A 15,651-nucleotide genomic window follows, 5' to 3' on the forward strand; every position below is an offset into this window, starting at 1 on the left:
TCCCGCGCCTGTCCTTCCCTCGGCTCCCAGCTTGTGCTCCGCGCCAGACTCGGCCCCGCCGTCCGGCTGCCCGCTCGCTGCGGCTCGTCACCTCCCGGGTCCCAGCCTTCACGGGCCGGGGCCGCCGCCGCCGCCGCAGGACGGGGAGGCGGGCCATGGCGTCCTGCGTGGGGAGCCGGACCCTGAGCAAAGATGATGTGAACTACAAGATGCATTTCCGGATGATCAACGAGCAGCAAGTGGAGGACATCACCATCGACTTCTTCTACCGGCCTCACACCATCACCCTGCTCAGCTTCACCATCGTCAGCCTCATGTACTTCGCCTTCACCCGGTGAGGCGGGCCGAACCGCGCGGAGGGAGCGCCCGTGGGCGAAGGGAAGGGGCCCGCGGGAGGCGGTGGTGAGGAGCATGGGCCAGTGTAGCTCTGCGTGAGGAATCCGTCTGGCTGTTCCACGTACACCCTCGCAGACCCTCCACCCGTCAGTTCCTCCACCGGCCCGGTGTCTCACTGCACACGCAGCTAGTTCTGCCCTACAGCTCCTCTGGACTGGCGTTGGCCCTACCCTCCAACCCCCACCCTCACCCCCCACCCTATACCACCTCCTCCTGTACAGCGCTTTGGGCCGTATCAGGCGTACTCGCGAGTCACCTAGAGCGATCCCCATCTCTCCTATCGCACCGAGCATCCTCCCCGCACACATCACGACACGGCCCCTTCCTCTCCAGCCCCCGTCCCTACCCAGCACACCGCATGAATCATCTCCTATGCACCACTTTCAGCACATACCGCTACATGGCTGAAAGCACACCTGTCCACAGCGTCTCCACGTACCATACACGGGCCCAGGGCACAACCTGGATCCCTTCCCTTGGATCGCCTCCAGTTTTCAGCACTACGGGCCATGCACAAAATGCACATGTGAGTTGCACTACACAGCCTTTCCCATGCAGCACCTCCTGTAAGTGTGGCACACAGACCATCTAGCATAACCCTTCCCCCAGCCTGAAACAGGACTATCTATATACCACAACACAAATGATGTAGACACCTATCAAAGCTGACCTTTCCCCTTCCAGCGCAGCCAGTACCTGTCACCTCTTGTGCACATTGCTATACAAACACCAGCCCACTGCGTATCACACAGTGCACACTCTGCCTGGTTCATCATCTAACACATATGCTGAAATGAGATATCCTCAAGCAATTGTAGCAGCGTCTGGTGCATAGTAAATACTGTGGAAGTGATACGTAAAACACATAAACCTCAATATAGCACAACTCTCCTTTCTCCCTAAACACACACACACATCCCCATACGGTCAAAGCTCTTCTAATATATACTTGTGCATAGGAACTACCCAGCCCAACTCTTTTTTTTTTTTTTTTAATTTTTTTTTTCAACGTTTATTTATTTTTGGGACAGAGAGAGACAGAGCATGAACGGGGGAGGGGCAGAGAGAGAGGGAGACACAGAATCAGAAACAGGCTCCAGGCTCTGAGCCATCAGCCCAGAGCCTGACGCGGGGCTCGAACTCCCAGGACCGCGAGATCGTGACCTGGCTGAAGTCGGACGCTTAACCGACTGCGCCTCCCAGGCGCCCCCCAACTCTTGATACCTACATCATATAACTGTCCCTCAACTGAACATATGGCCCCTCACCCCCAAGCAAGGGAACCATTCTATCCCTTGTTCATAATGACATGCGCACCATGGGTCGTACTTACAAGGACTTGTATTTTCTGAATGAACCTCTTTAAAGAAAGGAAAGGCATGCCTATCACGCTGCTATGTTTTAAAAGATCAACCCAGGGAAGTGTAGTTTTGGAGCCAGATTGTTGGCTTCAGAAGTGTCTGTGTGTCCTTAGTTGAGTTACTTAACCTTTCTCTGATCCACATTTGTAAAGTGGGGATAAAATATGTACTTACCTCATACAGGTTTATGAGTATTAAGTGAATATGTGTGAATGCACTTAAGAGTATCTCCTACACGATGCGCAATTAATGTCAATTACTTCTCTTAGTATTTTTGTCTGACAATCAGTGGTTCTCAGTCCAAGTCAGCAGACAATGTGCAGAGGTATATTGAGTGGTCACAAGCATTGGAACTTCTGGTGTTTTGTGGGTGGGGATTAAGGATGCTAGATGTGTTATGACGCATGGGACAGCACTGTACAGCAAAGAATGAATTGTCCCCTATATAAATGCATGTGTGTGCATGTACACATACAAGATAAACACACATGCACACATGTTAAGTGCCAGTGGTGCCTCCACTAAGAATCACTGAAATTTTTCACATTTTCATAAAACTAATAATATTCTTCCACATCACACTTGTTTCTTACCTCCAGAATCCAGTTGACTCTTCATTCCTATTTTGTGTTCATCTATTTGCATAAATCTACCTAAAGCAATAAGGAATACATAACAATAATTACTCTTAATGATTACTCTTAATGATTGAGGGATACAGTTACTATTATTGTAAAGTCTTCTGCTAATGCTATGCAGTGTGTTAAGACCAGATATTTCCATAGTATCCAACCAAGAACTTATTTCTAGCCTTGGAGAATACTCATTCTTGTCCCTAATTGTGGTTCCCTTCAAATACTTCATTCGTCATGTCATCTGATTTACCACTTAATAGTAATGTGGCCACTTAGTTTTGCTAAGCCATAGTTTACTTATTTATATGTAAAATGAAAATATCTAATAGTACTCCATAGGATTGTCTAGCATGAGGGTTTAATTCATTTTTTTAGGTAATCTGTGTTTAGCTCAGTTCATGACAAATAGTGCTTAGTAAACATTATCTATTACTATTACATCATTTCATTGTATGCTAATGCCTTCTAGATTATATTTCTCATTGAATGAGGATGAAGTATGCTCTGTTATTGACAAAAGGGATGAAGGCATTGGAATAGTGGACGTTGCTTTGCTTGGATAACATACATGCCTGTTTAGTATTAGCTTTGGTTTAACTCATCTCCTGTGTGGATTGGCAATGATGTAATTAGTGCGGGAGTTTCTTTGGAAATAAGAAAAGTAGTTACGGTATTTTATTCTAAATGAGAAGCAAGAATGAGCAGTTTGTTTCCACCTTTTATCTTTAATGTTACTCTAGGCCCCCTAAGAATAGATCTCTCTTCCTTTTTTCTAATACAGAAAGTTGCAGTCTTCTGTAACTTCCCCTTTACAGCATATTCTGCCAAAGCAGTCGATAAATTGCAGCAGAGAATATGAATTTTGACAGCTTGTCAAAAGTAATGGAAAAGGCATAATCTAAACCTCAGGCTATGGTCTTTTCCAAAAATCCTCATCATTTTATTTCTTTGAATAATTTCATAAAGAGAAGTCGTATATTGAAGAACTCATTAATAACCAGTTTCTCCTTATATAAAATCATAAGCACCATTAATGTAGTTGGTACTTATTATCTCTTATTCATTTTTTGTGTGATTTGTGATCCTTTAAAGTGGGACCTTACAGTGATCGCTCTTTCTCCATAAAGATTGAAAGTAATGACTTAAATGAAAATTATTCATTCTGTGCTCTTTTGTAATGATTGTCTCTAGTACCTTGTACTTATTTTACAACAGGATTTTAGTTGGATGACTGTTCACTGCAATTCTTTCAGTAAAACTTTCAAAATATGCCTTAGCGTTTGCTTTTCAAAGACTAGTGATCTAGAATACTTTCAGGGTGCCATAGCAGCAGTCGGTGAGAAACAGTACTGGATCACGTCACATGCTGTAGAGACACAGCAAGAATTTAGGGTCGTGAAGAATTAGATACCATGCACAGAAGTCGGAGACAGGGTTGGATTTGTCAAGTAGTTCTTTTGTTAAATAGCAACTAGGTCAACTCACTCTTAAATCGTAGCGTTTAAATCTCCTGTCTCTTTCACTGTCATTAAAAATGAAGCCGGGTACCATTGAATCATTCTCCCTAACCTCATTTTGCCACATTTTAGGATAAGTATTTTTATAAGATAAATGCTTTGGCACGTATTTTGGAAGTTTGTTCAGCCACAATGGGGTCAGGAGAACCTTTGCCTTGAGCTCAGAGTATAATTGCTAAGGTGCCTCATATTTGCTCTGCTTTCAGAGGTTGGCGAACTTGGAAATAGTGAATGGCTTTAGGTTCAAAAACTCGAAACGTTAGATTTGAAAACACCCAAGTCTACTTACACGTTCATAGCAGCCCACCCCCTCCTTAAGAGGCACTTGGCAATGAACCAGTGGCATCCACCTGTCCAGGAGCGCTCGTCCGACAACCATGCCGGTCGTCCCTTACGCAGAGGAGATTGCCCTCCTACAGCTTGCTGTACCTAAGCGCTTCGCTGTCCGTCTGTGCTAGCTTTCTCCTTGATAGGAGGCTGAGGACGCAGGTGAGGGCAGGGAAGTGGACAGACGTTTGATTTATTTATTCTTATTTGCTTGTTAATAATGGTTTTTACCTTATTTCCCTTCGGTGGATTTGGAGGAACTATAGTTCTGCCTTCTTTGTCAGCTTCCCTCATGGATATCTGCCAGTCTTCCCTGTTCTTTCCCTTTTAGACCATATAAATCCCATCAGAAAACATCTCCTGGTACTGCTGACTCAGTTGTCTTGGTTCTGTTTCCTTTATGTACATCATGTTCTTTCTCTCTCATTAACGGAAGGCCTGGATGTCCTTGTTCCCTGACACCAGCTCTATGAAGTGATGGTCCACAGGGCTGTGTGCTGGGGTTCAACCAACCCTGAGGTCACCAACCATTGTTGGGTGGTGCCCTCTGAAGAGGTTCACCTAACAGTGATCTTAATATTTCTCTTTTCCACTTCCTATTTGGATTTTATTTTGTGATGGATTTAAGTAAGCATCTTCTATATCCTTTCTTATATTTATGTCTAGTGTTTTAGGTCCCCAATAAGATTACAAGGTCCTTGGAGGGGAAGATGTATCCTATATTTCTTTGGGGTCTTCTGTAGGAAATAGGTTCCTGGGTGACTTCACATGTTCATTTGGTTTTGATGCTGCCTTACCTCAGAGAGATTCCATGCCTAGGGATTGCTACGTGGTGTTTAGCATTTGAGCTGTAATTCTGTTAATTAAGTATAATACAGTTAGTCTTGTGATATAATCCCTGTAGCCTCAGATTTCTCTGAGTGAAGTTAGCAGGTTTTCAGCCTCCCTGAATTCAGAAACCAGACATTGTCCAGTCAGCCAGGACTGCTTCCTGAGCCTTTGGCCCTGGCATCCTGTTTAATTCAGTTCAACAATTCAGTAGTCCAGGTCTCTGCTCACCTGGAGTACACCTAGTTTATCTTCACCAGGTCTCACAGGGTCTTCACGCCTTTCAGAGCTGTGTTCCCTCCCAGGCCCAGGCCAGGGCTCGGCAATCCTCTTATCCTTTGGGATAGTATGCTCCCAGACCTTTACTCCATCTCCCTCCCACTCAGCCTCCACACTGCTGCCTTCATGACCTTCTAAGACAAAGGGGAGACCCGATCTGTCCCCTGCTTACTGTCTGTCACTACGTCCCCATCACCTGTAGGAAATGCTGGCTGGACTCAAGCCTTCCGTCACGAAGTATCCCTGCCTCTCCAGCCTTGCCTCCCCTACAACACCTGCACACAGGGCACACGGCAGGCCCGGACGGCTCACCAGCCCCACAGCCAGTGCCAGGCTGGCAGCTCTTTCCCAGGGGAGAGCGCCTCCCGGCACCTCCTGCCTGCCCATGGCGTCCTGAGCTCCTTCCTGAGCACCTTTCTTGATTGTTTCAGGAAGCACAGGGAAGACATGTTTATATACTTCCAAATACCTTTTATTATTGTGTGTCTCTTATTGGTGTTGTAATAGTTGTTAACTGCATCAGTTTCTTGAGCCCAAATATCTTAATCACCCCAAGATACACACCCAGAAAATGCTAAATGAATAAAAATGCAAGAAGTCATTTATCCAATAAGAACTTAAAAATCACTCTTCTCCTTTAGTTGTTATCTAAGTTATAATTCTTGACAAGGACTGTAACTTACTGTAAAATGAAATGAATATAGTCTTTAAAGGTAATACCAAAGCTAGTTAACCTCGATCCACCATGTAACCGAGGACTAAGTTCTCCATCCGGAGAGAGGATCCTTAACAGTGACCAACCTTATAAACATGACCCTACCTGTGTGTCTCAATTTCAAGGACTCCTATTAGAGGGAAGGGAAGGAGAAGATGTGGGGAGGGAGGACAACCCACTTAGCAGCCTTAGGAGTCATGATAAAGGGTTCCTGTCTGCCCGGCCCCCGGGAGGAAGCCTTGTCTAGATGGTCTGTGAGTACGTGGAGTTTGTTTCGCTTTCCTGAAGTCTTCCTCGCCCACTGCCTATGGTCAGATATTAAACTGACACAATCTGAGTCCAAAACTTTTCTGAGTGCAAACTTTTTTAAAGTTCAGGGCTTGTCTTAAACCTTTCCTGCTTTTAGGACATTCTCTCCTCTCTGGGTAGAAACAGCATTCTGCAGAAGGAGTTGAGGTGTTTGAATATTTGGCCCTTCAGCACTGGGACAGTAAAGTCACTGTTAGTGGACTCTATGGCCTCAGGCTGTGCTTCACTCCTTCGTGACTTGAGTCGCTGGGCCCACTCAGCCATAGCGTCTCTTTCATTCTGGCACCCACCATATTGAGAATGCCTGCCGTGTGCTAAAGCATTGTGCTGGGCATGGGAGGTACCTCAGAGGAATGAGATGGGACCTGTGCCCACTGGCACTTAAATTACAATTTTATTATAATCTGCCCATTCAGTAGTTTTACTGTATGTGGTTGGGGCTACCCCCCCCCCACTTCTGGAGCACCTCCTAAATTTAGCAGAGAGAAAAGGACTTTGTCCCCCCTCCCCAGCTTGTCTGTTTGTATCATTTTGGTAAATGTAGCAATCTTGACCTAGAGCCAGCATTCCAGAAGCCCTGGCTCCTACTTCCACTCTGCCTCCTATTTGTGTGTAACTGTGGGCAAGATAAAGAAAGAGCTTTATCTTCTTCATCCTTCGAGTAAAGATAATACTTCCCCACAAAACTGTGAAGCAGTTAAAAGAAAATGCCAGCTGAGGAAGTTCTTTGGAAAGTTCAGAGCACCAGAGATTGAGACATTTGTCGTTGATGGCTGCACTAGACCTTGGGAAGAAGTCAGGGCTGTGGTCAAGGTTGTCAGGGCAGGGAGAGTTGACGGGGCAGGGGTTGGGGGTGCTGGGCAATGCCTTCATTCATGCATTCAGTTCTTTCTGTGCACCCACCTCTTGTAAGGGGCTGTTCTAGGTGTGGTGGGAACACCCTCTCCACTCTCCAGAAGCTGCTTGTGAGGCTGAGCTCAGATGGGGCTCACATTCCTTCTGAAGATCACCTGCTTACGCTTCAATCATTGGTCACAGAAGTCTGATCTTCCTGTACTGTACATTTTCAGTTTATCTAACAACCCTGCTGTCTATCTTTGCTATGCTTTTTTCCCCCTCATTAGATATAAGGCTGCCAACTTTCAGACCCACTGCTACTTTTTTTCAGATTTAATCAGCCTTTTTTTTTCCTTCTGAAACAACTAAGCCATCCCTTTGATCCTTTCTAATATAGCTGCTCAAAATTTACAAAATTGCAGTTTCATTTTATAAGTGTTTATTTATTTACTTTGAGAGAGACTGAGAGAGAGAGAGAGAGAGAGAGAGAGAGAGAGAGCACAGGAGGAGCAGAGAAAGAGAATCCCAAGCAGGCTCTGTACTGTCAGCGCAGAGCCTGATGCTGGGCTTGAACTCACCAACCATGAGATCATGACCTGAGCTGAAACCAAGTCAGACTCTTAACCTACTGAGCCAGGTGGGCACCCTGGTTTTATATCCTTAGTTACTACTGATCTTAAGTTTTTATGAATTTCATGTTGATGTATATTTTCAAGCATTCTGACTAGCAAGTAATTTCAAATAGAGACTGATTTTCTGGTTTGCTGTAGCCGTTTGTTTAGGGAAAATTTTAATTACCTTTTTTTTGGTAAAGAATAATGGATACACGTTGCCTGAAATCCATTAACCAAAGAGTATGTGGAGAAAAGTCTCCCTCCCTCCTTTTTTCTTGGAGGAAACAGTGTTGCCATTTCTTGGGTAGATTTCTGAGACCTGCAGCTATCTGTACAAGTTGCAAGTTAACATGCACATAGTGCCCCCTTTTTTGAACAGAGAATATTTGCTTCCTAAACTCACTGTTCTACAACTTGCTTTATTTATCTCATGATGTCTCTTATTCTGTAGTAGTTAACTTACAGGAAGCTTCTTCAGTCTTTTTTTGGTTGCCCAGTATTTCATTATGAGATGGGACCATAATTGATGTTATCAGTTCCCTTTCAGTGGACACTTATTTAGCTTGTTTCCATTCTTTTGCTAATGCAAATAATGCCACAGTGAACAACCTTGTACATATGTCATTTTTGCATAAATGAAGGTATAGCTGTGGGATAAATTCTCATTCATGGAGTTGCTGAGTCACAGGGTATATGCATTTATAAAGTTAATATGTTGCCAAATTGCCCTACTTTAAAGTGGTTTCAATCTATACTACTACTGGCAATGTGAGAGAGACTTCCTGTTTATCCTCTCCAGCTCAGTCATTCAATTTTTACCTTTGTCCATAGGTTAATAGAGACCGGTCTCTGGGGGTTGTTTTAGTTTGTCCACCTCTTAACCATGAGTGAGACTCGGCATCTTTTCACTTGCCTGAGAACCACTGGATTTCTCACTCTGAACGGTCTCTTCATATCCTTTGACCATTTTTCTATTTGTTTTTCTTTGTCCATTTGTTGTTCTTTCTGTTAATTGATTTGGGGAGGAGTGCTTTGTGTATTAGGGAAGTTAACTCTTTGCCTTGATAGAAGTCCAAAGTTTATCATTTTTCCTTTGTTGATTCTTTGTTGTGCAGATTGACCGGTTTTTTTCCTTTATGATTTCTGGGTTGTGTCATATTTTAGAAGGGTCTTCCCTGCTCTGAGATGGTTGTGTTTTGGTTTTGGTTTTTTAATTTGCCCATTGTTTCTTCCAGAACTTTTTTCCATTCTTGTTTGTTTTTAGTTTTTTTATTCTATGAATGTCCGGAGTATATTTTGGTATAAAGTATGAGTTACAATTCACCTTTTCCCAAGCAACAGTTATTTATTTCAGCCTTGCTTTTATTTTATCTGGAACTTACAAACGTTATGTCCTGTCAAACTCTCTTCTACCATCCTGGTACATCTAACATGAATCAGATTGATTTAGGATGACAGATAATTTTTTTAGGAGGCAATTTGGCATTGTCTTCAGAGTCTAAAAGACCTGGTTTCAAATGCAAACTCTGTATCTTCTTATCTGTGTAGCCTTGGGCAAATTAAAATTGCATAACCTTTCTGAGCCTTTGTTACGTCATTTGTAAAATATGGTTGATAGTACTCCATTTTGCAGAGGGGGGCGGTGACAATTAGCAATAATGTTTAGAAACTGCCTGTTCAGTCCCTGGCACACAGTAAATACTTGATAAACAGGAGCTGTTATTATGGTCGTTATTGTTGCCAATATCAGTAGTGTGATGTTGGTCTGAATGAAAACATTGTGCCCCCCCCAATCCCTGTATGTATTTGTTCTTCAGTACAAGCTGGTATTCCTGGAAATTGGATGTGGGGCTTCCCTGCCTAGGCCAAAAGGCATTGCAAATACCCTAGTAATAATTGGGCTAGCATTTTTTAAGGCCATACTCATAACTTCTGGGCAGATGTTAAATTGTTACGGTGTACTTTAAAATAAGATTGCGCCTTGCTGCAAGAGAAAATCTGTCTGATTGTGTAGTTTGGTTTTATAAGCAGATCTGTGAAGTTAACAGTTAAGCATTGTTTGTCCAACATTAACATGAGTGCTGTTTGGCCAGATGATGGTTTAAGAAATGGAATCTGTATGATCTCTTACCTCAGAGCCTTATGTTCAGTCGTCTCACGAATCTGGAAATCACTTAATTGGGTGCCTGAACAGAAGTTCATAGTAATTCATTATTGTTTTATTCTATACCTCTCATGTATCCCGATGCTCTAGATTTTTTTTTGTATGTTAACTTGATTTTCTTATAAAGTTTTTATCTTCTTTTTTCAGTAATGTTTAATCTTTGTCTTTTGAAAGCTCTTTCACTGCAGTCCTTCCACTGATAAACTCAGCCTTCAAAAATCCGTTTTAAATTTATTGCTCGTAGTCTTATTATGTCTAAGTATCTCCTTCTGTTCCGTTTTCTTATTTTCTGTCTACTCATCCTGCATCCTTTTAAACTGAAACCCTGGACTTTCCTCTCTCAAGCTTCTTAATAATGATCAACAATTCACAAAATCTTGCTGTCTTATACTTCTGTTTTCCCTCTTTTGTTGGTTTCTCTTGAACCCCAAATATGTTACTAGACTCTCCTTTTTTTTTTTTTTGATTTTTTTTTTAACGTTTATTTATTTTTGAGACAGAGAGAGACAGAGCGTGAACAGGGGAGGGGCAGAGGGAGAGGGAGACACAGAATCTGAAACAGGCTCCAGGCTCTGAGCTGTCAGCACAGAGCCTGACGTGGGGCTCGAACTCACAGACCGTGAGATCATGACATGAGCCGAAGTCGGACGCTTAACCGACTGAGCCACCCAGGCGCCCCTCCTTTTTTTTTTTTTTTTTTTAATGCAGTGAGAACCTTAATTTTTTTCTGCCATCAGATTTCCCAAAGGGAATTTTACTTGGTTTTATACAATAGATTTTCTTCCTAATAAATAATCAGTCCACAAACATCTATTAAAGGTTTACCATGTGCCAGCCTTTAAGGATACAATGAGAGAATAATCCCCTGCTTTCACGAGTTTACTTTCTATATTGAAGACAGACAACATATCAACCAACAAGTGGAATCATTTCAGTTACTAGGGTTATGGAGGAGATAAACACAGCAATAGATTAGAAATGACCAAGCGCAGAGGGAAGAAACTCATTCCCTTTCTTCATAGTTCTTTTGCTTCTGGTCTGACTTTAAGTCTTATATTCTGTTTTTAATGATTTTTCTTTTAATAAGTATTATTTTCTGGTGTTTTCTTATTGCCCAGAATTTTTGCCCTTTTTGTTCATCCCTTAGGTAGTCAACTGCCTGTTTTTAAGAATTGATACATAATCTCATTGCATTATGTTTTCTTCTTTATAATATTATGCTTTCTTTCTGACTTCTAAAAGATTTCTTTGCACAGTCTATATCATAAAGGTCATCTTTAGTGATTCCTGAAATCAAAAAGCATTTACCTTTTGACATCCTGGGCATTAAAAAAAAAAAAAAAAAAAAGAACAGTGATTCTCAAATGTTTGTCTGAAGAGAATGTATGTTGGTGTGCAAGGTTGCCAATGGCATTTTTTGTAAGAACTGGACTTTATTATAAGATGGTATTATTTTAGGAATTGATAGTGAATCATAAGTAGTATTTGTAATGACTTTGCTCATCAAAATGAAGTTAACAATCCCAATCATGTCGTCTGTTTAGATCTGAAAATGAATACTCAGTGTTTTCTTTTCTGCTTTCAGGGATGACTCTGTCCCAGAAGACAACATCTGGAGGGGTATCCTTTCTGTTGTTTTCTTCTTTCTTATCATCAGTGTGTTAGCTTTTCCCAATGGTAAGTGACGTATTTCTCCTGTGCATGGTATCCTTTTGGTGTTTTTGAGATGCATGCCACCTAAAAGGTGAAACTGGAAAGTGGAGTAAAAACTTAATCTGTGGTGGTTAGGGCACAGGCCCTGGAGGCAAACTGCCCCTTCTGCCAGTTGCTAGAAGTGGTCCTGGGGAAGTCCCCTAGCATTTTCACCATGCTTGAGTTTCTCTTTTGTACGTTGGAAATAACAGGTAGGTACTGTTGAAAGGGTTAAATAAACTAATACATGTTATATTCTCTGAGTAGTGACTGACCAATCGTAAGCTCTTAATAAGTATCCACTGTTGTTCTTGTTGCTATTTTTGCTGTATCAGCTGAGTCATAAAAATACACAATTATTATTTAGTCCTTTTTGCTAATGACAGGGTCAGTACTGTGATGAGTATTACTTAAATAACGTGTTGTTCCAGATGATCTTTTTATCACAGTAAACTTTGCTGATCATGCATTTGGGATATGAATTTTCATCATCGGATTAAAAAAAAGACAATTATTACAGTGAATTTTATCTCCCATCATGATTATAGAGTGAGGCAAAGTCTGTTAAAAAAAAAAAAAATCTGCCATACTCAGGATTCATCCCTTTCCTCTGAATTATCCCTTGCTTTACTTTTTCTTATTTCTCTTTTGTACCTTCTCCCTGGAATATGCTTACTTATTTTCTGTAACCATTTATAAATGCTTCCTTTTTGTAGCCTATTTCTTTTACACTTTAGATATTTTGAAATTGTTCAGTCTTAACCTATGAATTATGCTCCATGGGCCGTACTCAAACATCATACTTTAGGGTGTGTTTCTTCTCTATCCTCCTGTCTCTTCAGTAGATGTAATGTATAATATAAGAAGCTCATTGTGAATGTTACTCATTGCTGCTTGCAAATGTACCATGGTAATTACGTTCTAATGCCAATTCCAAAATATGTGTGTTGGGGGATAGTAGCAGGCCTGGGGCGGGGGGAGGTGTTCCCCCATCAGTAAGCAATTTTCAGACACCAGCTGGTTGCCCTACAGTTCAACTCAGTTCTGACACTGTCTACCCAGAGTTAGCATCAGATCCCACAGGTTAAGGGCTCAAGCTTAAGGCTGTCCCCAATGTCAGATGCCAATTGCAAGTCCAGAGTGTCACCTGTGCTTCTGACCGAATGGTTATAAATCAGAGGTTCCCATGACCCCTCCTTGGGTTCAATTAATTTGCTAGAGTGTCTCACAGGATTCAAGAAATAAGTTTACTCGCTAGATTACAGTACCAGTTTATTACAAAGGATATTTACCAACAGCCAAATAAAGAGATGCATAGGATAAGACATGGGGGAAGGGGCAAGGAGCTTCCATGCCCTCTCTCCGTGTACCACTTTTCTGGCATCAGAAAAGTGTTCACCAACCCAGAAGCTCCCCAGACCCCATCCTTTTGGATTTTTATGGAGGCCTAATTTACATAGGCATAATTGATCCAATCATTGGCCATTGGGGATCCAACTCAATCTCTAGCCTCTCACCCTTCCCTGGAGGTCTGGGGGTGGGACTGAAAGTTCCAACCCTCTAATCACATGGTTGGCTCTACTGGCAACCAGCCCCATCTTTAGGTGCTTTTGAGTTCTCATTAACACAGCAAAAAACATTCATTACCCTCATCACTTAGAAGATACCAATGGTTTTAGGAGATCTGTGCCAGAAAAGGACACAAAGACCAAATATATATTTCTTATAAATCACAGTATCACACATGGCAAGGCCTTCAGTCTTTTCAAGATCGTGGCAATAGTGTTTCGTTCTGTATGTTTGCTTAATCTTACATAACACTACGTGGTTTTTGCTGATAACATAATCCAACCAGTAAAACCATGACTGAATTCTTAAGAGAATGAGTTGTTTTAGATAACTAAGTTATTTGACAGCTGAGTTGAACTCTCCAACCACTCACGCTTCTAGATTAAATTTTATTTTTAGTGGAAACCTTTCAAGATATGAAAGCCTGCTGTCTCAGTCAGTGCAGGCTGCTATAACAGAATGCCCTAGACTGGATGGCTTAAACAACACAAGATTCATCTTGTGGCAGAATTCCCCTCCAGCTGTAAACCTATGAAACCAAGCACATGCTTACAAAATATAGCAGTGGGACAAGCTCTTTTCTTCCAAAAGGGAGAAATAGGAAGGAAGGAAGGGTGACAAGTCCCAAGCAAGTTCAAAATCAGGAAGGCAAACTCTGTGAGATTTTAAAGCTCAAGAATCATCAATCCTGGGAGCACCTGACTGGTTCAGGTTGGTGGAGCGTGTGACTCTTGATCTTGGTGTTGTGAGTTCTAGTCCCATGTTGGGAGTAGAGTTTTCTTAAAAAAAAAAAAAAAAAAGAAGAAGAAGAAGAATCAATCCTTTTTGGATCAGTGCTCTGCCTTCCAGACCTACTGGGGTAATAATAGTCCGCTTCCATAGCTCTGCCCAGCAAGGAGTCTAGCCTGCCCCCATGGGTCTGCTGGGTGTTTATCTTGCCTTTAGAAACCAAGGTGGAGCTTCCCTTCCCCCCGCCCCTGCCCCCCCCCACCCCCCACCCAGTGGCCCATGCACTCTGAAGCCTGTGGTGGAAGTGACAGCCCAGATAATCTCCCAATTACCTTTGAGGTCTTCTTCCTGTGTCTTAAAAAATAGCAAATTTTCACAGCCAGGTAGCCTTATGGTCTGGTCCTGTAGGGTCCAAGAGTCCCAAGAGTACAAGAGTCCAACAGAAATCTTCACTTTAGGGGTTAGGATTATAACATAATGCATTTTGCCGAGAGTCTGTAACACCTGCACACCCTATGCAGATATGACAGACATAGTTTGGCCTTTCCATGATGATTGAGAGTTCTGGTAATGCACAATTATTGGAGTATGACAATAAGATATCCATGACATTGGCTGGGAAAAGTCCCCGTTGTCAAACAGCGTTTTGGCTATTTGCCAACTTTCTTTTCCCTTCCTCTTCAAACACACAAAACCTCAGAATTTTTGGTTTAGAGGAGAGCTTGGACATTATGCAACCCATCCCCTCTTTCACGGGTCCTATGTTGTAGGATAGCTAAGTGATCACTTGCAACATGAAGCATTTTACATACATGAACCACCTAAGTCTGTGGTTGGTCTCCTTGAGCTCTGAAACCTGGCCTTTTCGTGCAAAGGTGACATGAGAACACAGCCCAAAGCAGGGAGATGGTGAGCCCCAAAGGAGGGTATATAGGTGACAGTTCAGGTGGGGTGACTGCCATTCCTCCCCTTAGCCATTCTACCTCTCCTGTCCCGTGAGGGCCCACTGCTTACTTCTACGTCATTAGTCAGTGCCATGACCATTATTGCTGTGTACCCTTTGTTCTTATTTCTTTCTTATCTAGTCTTTCCCTGTCCTACTTTTTAAATATCAGTCAAGGCATGATAGGTGCTCAGAGAACTGATCAAAGGTGTCAGGTCTGTTCTTCAAGTCTTCAGCTTTTCTTGGCTGGGTGCTAATTGTTGCTTAGTTCTCAACAGTAACTTCTTCATGGCTTTGACGGTTTCTTTTCTGCCTTTTTTTTTTTTTTTCTTTTACACTTACTTTTTCTGAGTCCAGTGTCATTTTAGAAGTCTGAGGATTCTCAAAGATTAGTCTCTCAATAACCATGATTTTATAGCCATCCCTTCAATGAGGCTTCAGCAAGAGCTGAATTTGGGGCTTCATTAGCAGATGGTTTTCTTCAGGTACCAAAGGCCCTGAGGACTAGGGGATTAAGTCTATTGCAAGGAACATTTTATATGATTTCTGCTCTTTTTTTCTTCTGTTCCTAATGAAGTCCTCTAATCTTCAGAGTCCACCTACTCAGGCTCATTGTGAGACTGTGCTATTGTTTTCCTTCTGGGAAGATAAAAGTGAAGTTTGTTTTATGCTTTTCTTATCCTGGCTTGTGGACTTTGTGGGGAGGACCCATAAGGCTCATCTCATTCAGCCTGCT

At 42.3% G+C, this 15,651-nt stretch overlaps 1 protein-coding gene across 2 annotated transcripts in view; it reads left to right on the top strand.

Annotated features, from left to right (window-relative positions):
* The first annotated feature begins 15 nt into the window (after positions 1-15).
* PTDSS1 (phosphatidylserine synthase 1) overlaps positions 16-15,651 on the top strand; it is a 64,650-nt gene continuing 49,014 nt past the window's right edge. For both annotated transcript variants that reach the window (XM_043601421.1, XM_043601422.1), the window contains exons 1-2: positions 16-334; positions 11,568-11,659. In XM_043601421.1, coding sequence (XP_043457356.1) covers positions 156-334; positions 11,568-11,659 — 271 coding nt within the window. In that variant the 5' untranslated portion in view covers positions 16-155. The remainder of the gene's footprint in view (positions 335-11,567; positions 11,660-15,651) is intronic.

Source organism: Prionailurus bengalensis, chromosome F2 (assembly GCF_016509475.1).
Source record: "Prionailurus bengalensis isolate Pbe53 chromosome F2, Fcat_Pben_1.1_paternal_pri, whole genome shotgun sequence".
Lineage (NCBI taxonomy): Eukaryota > Metazoa > Chordata > Mammalia > Carnivora > Felidae > Prionailurus > Prionailurus bengalensis.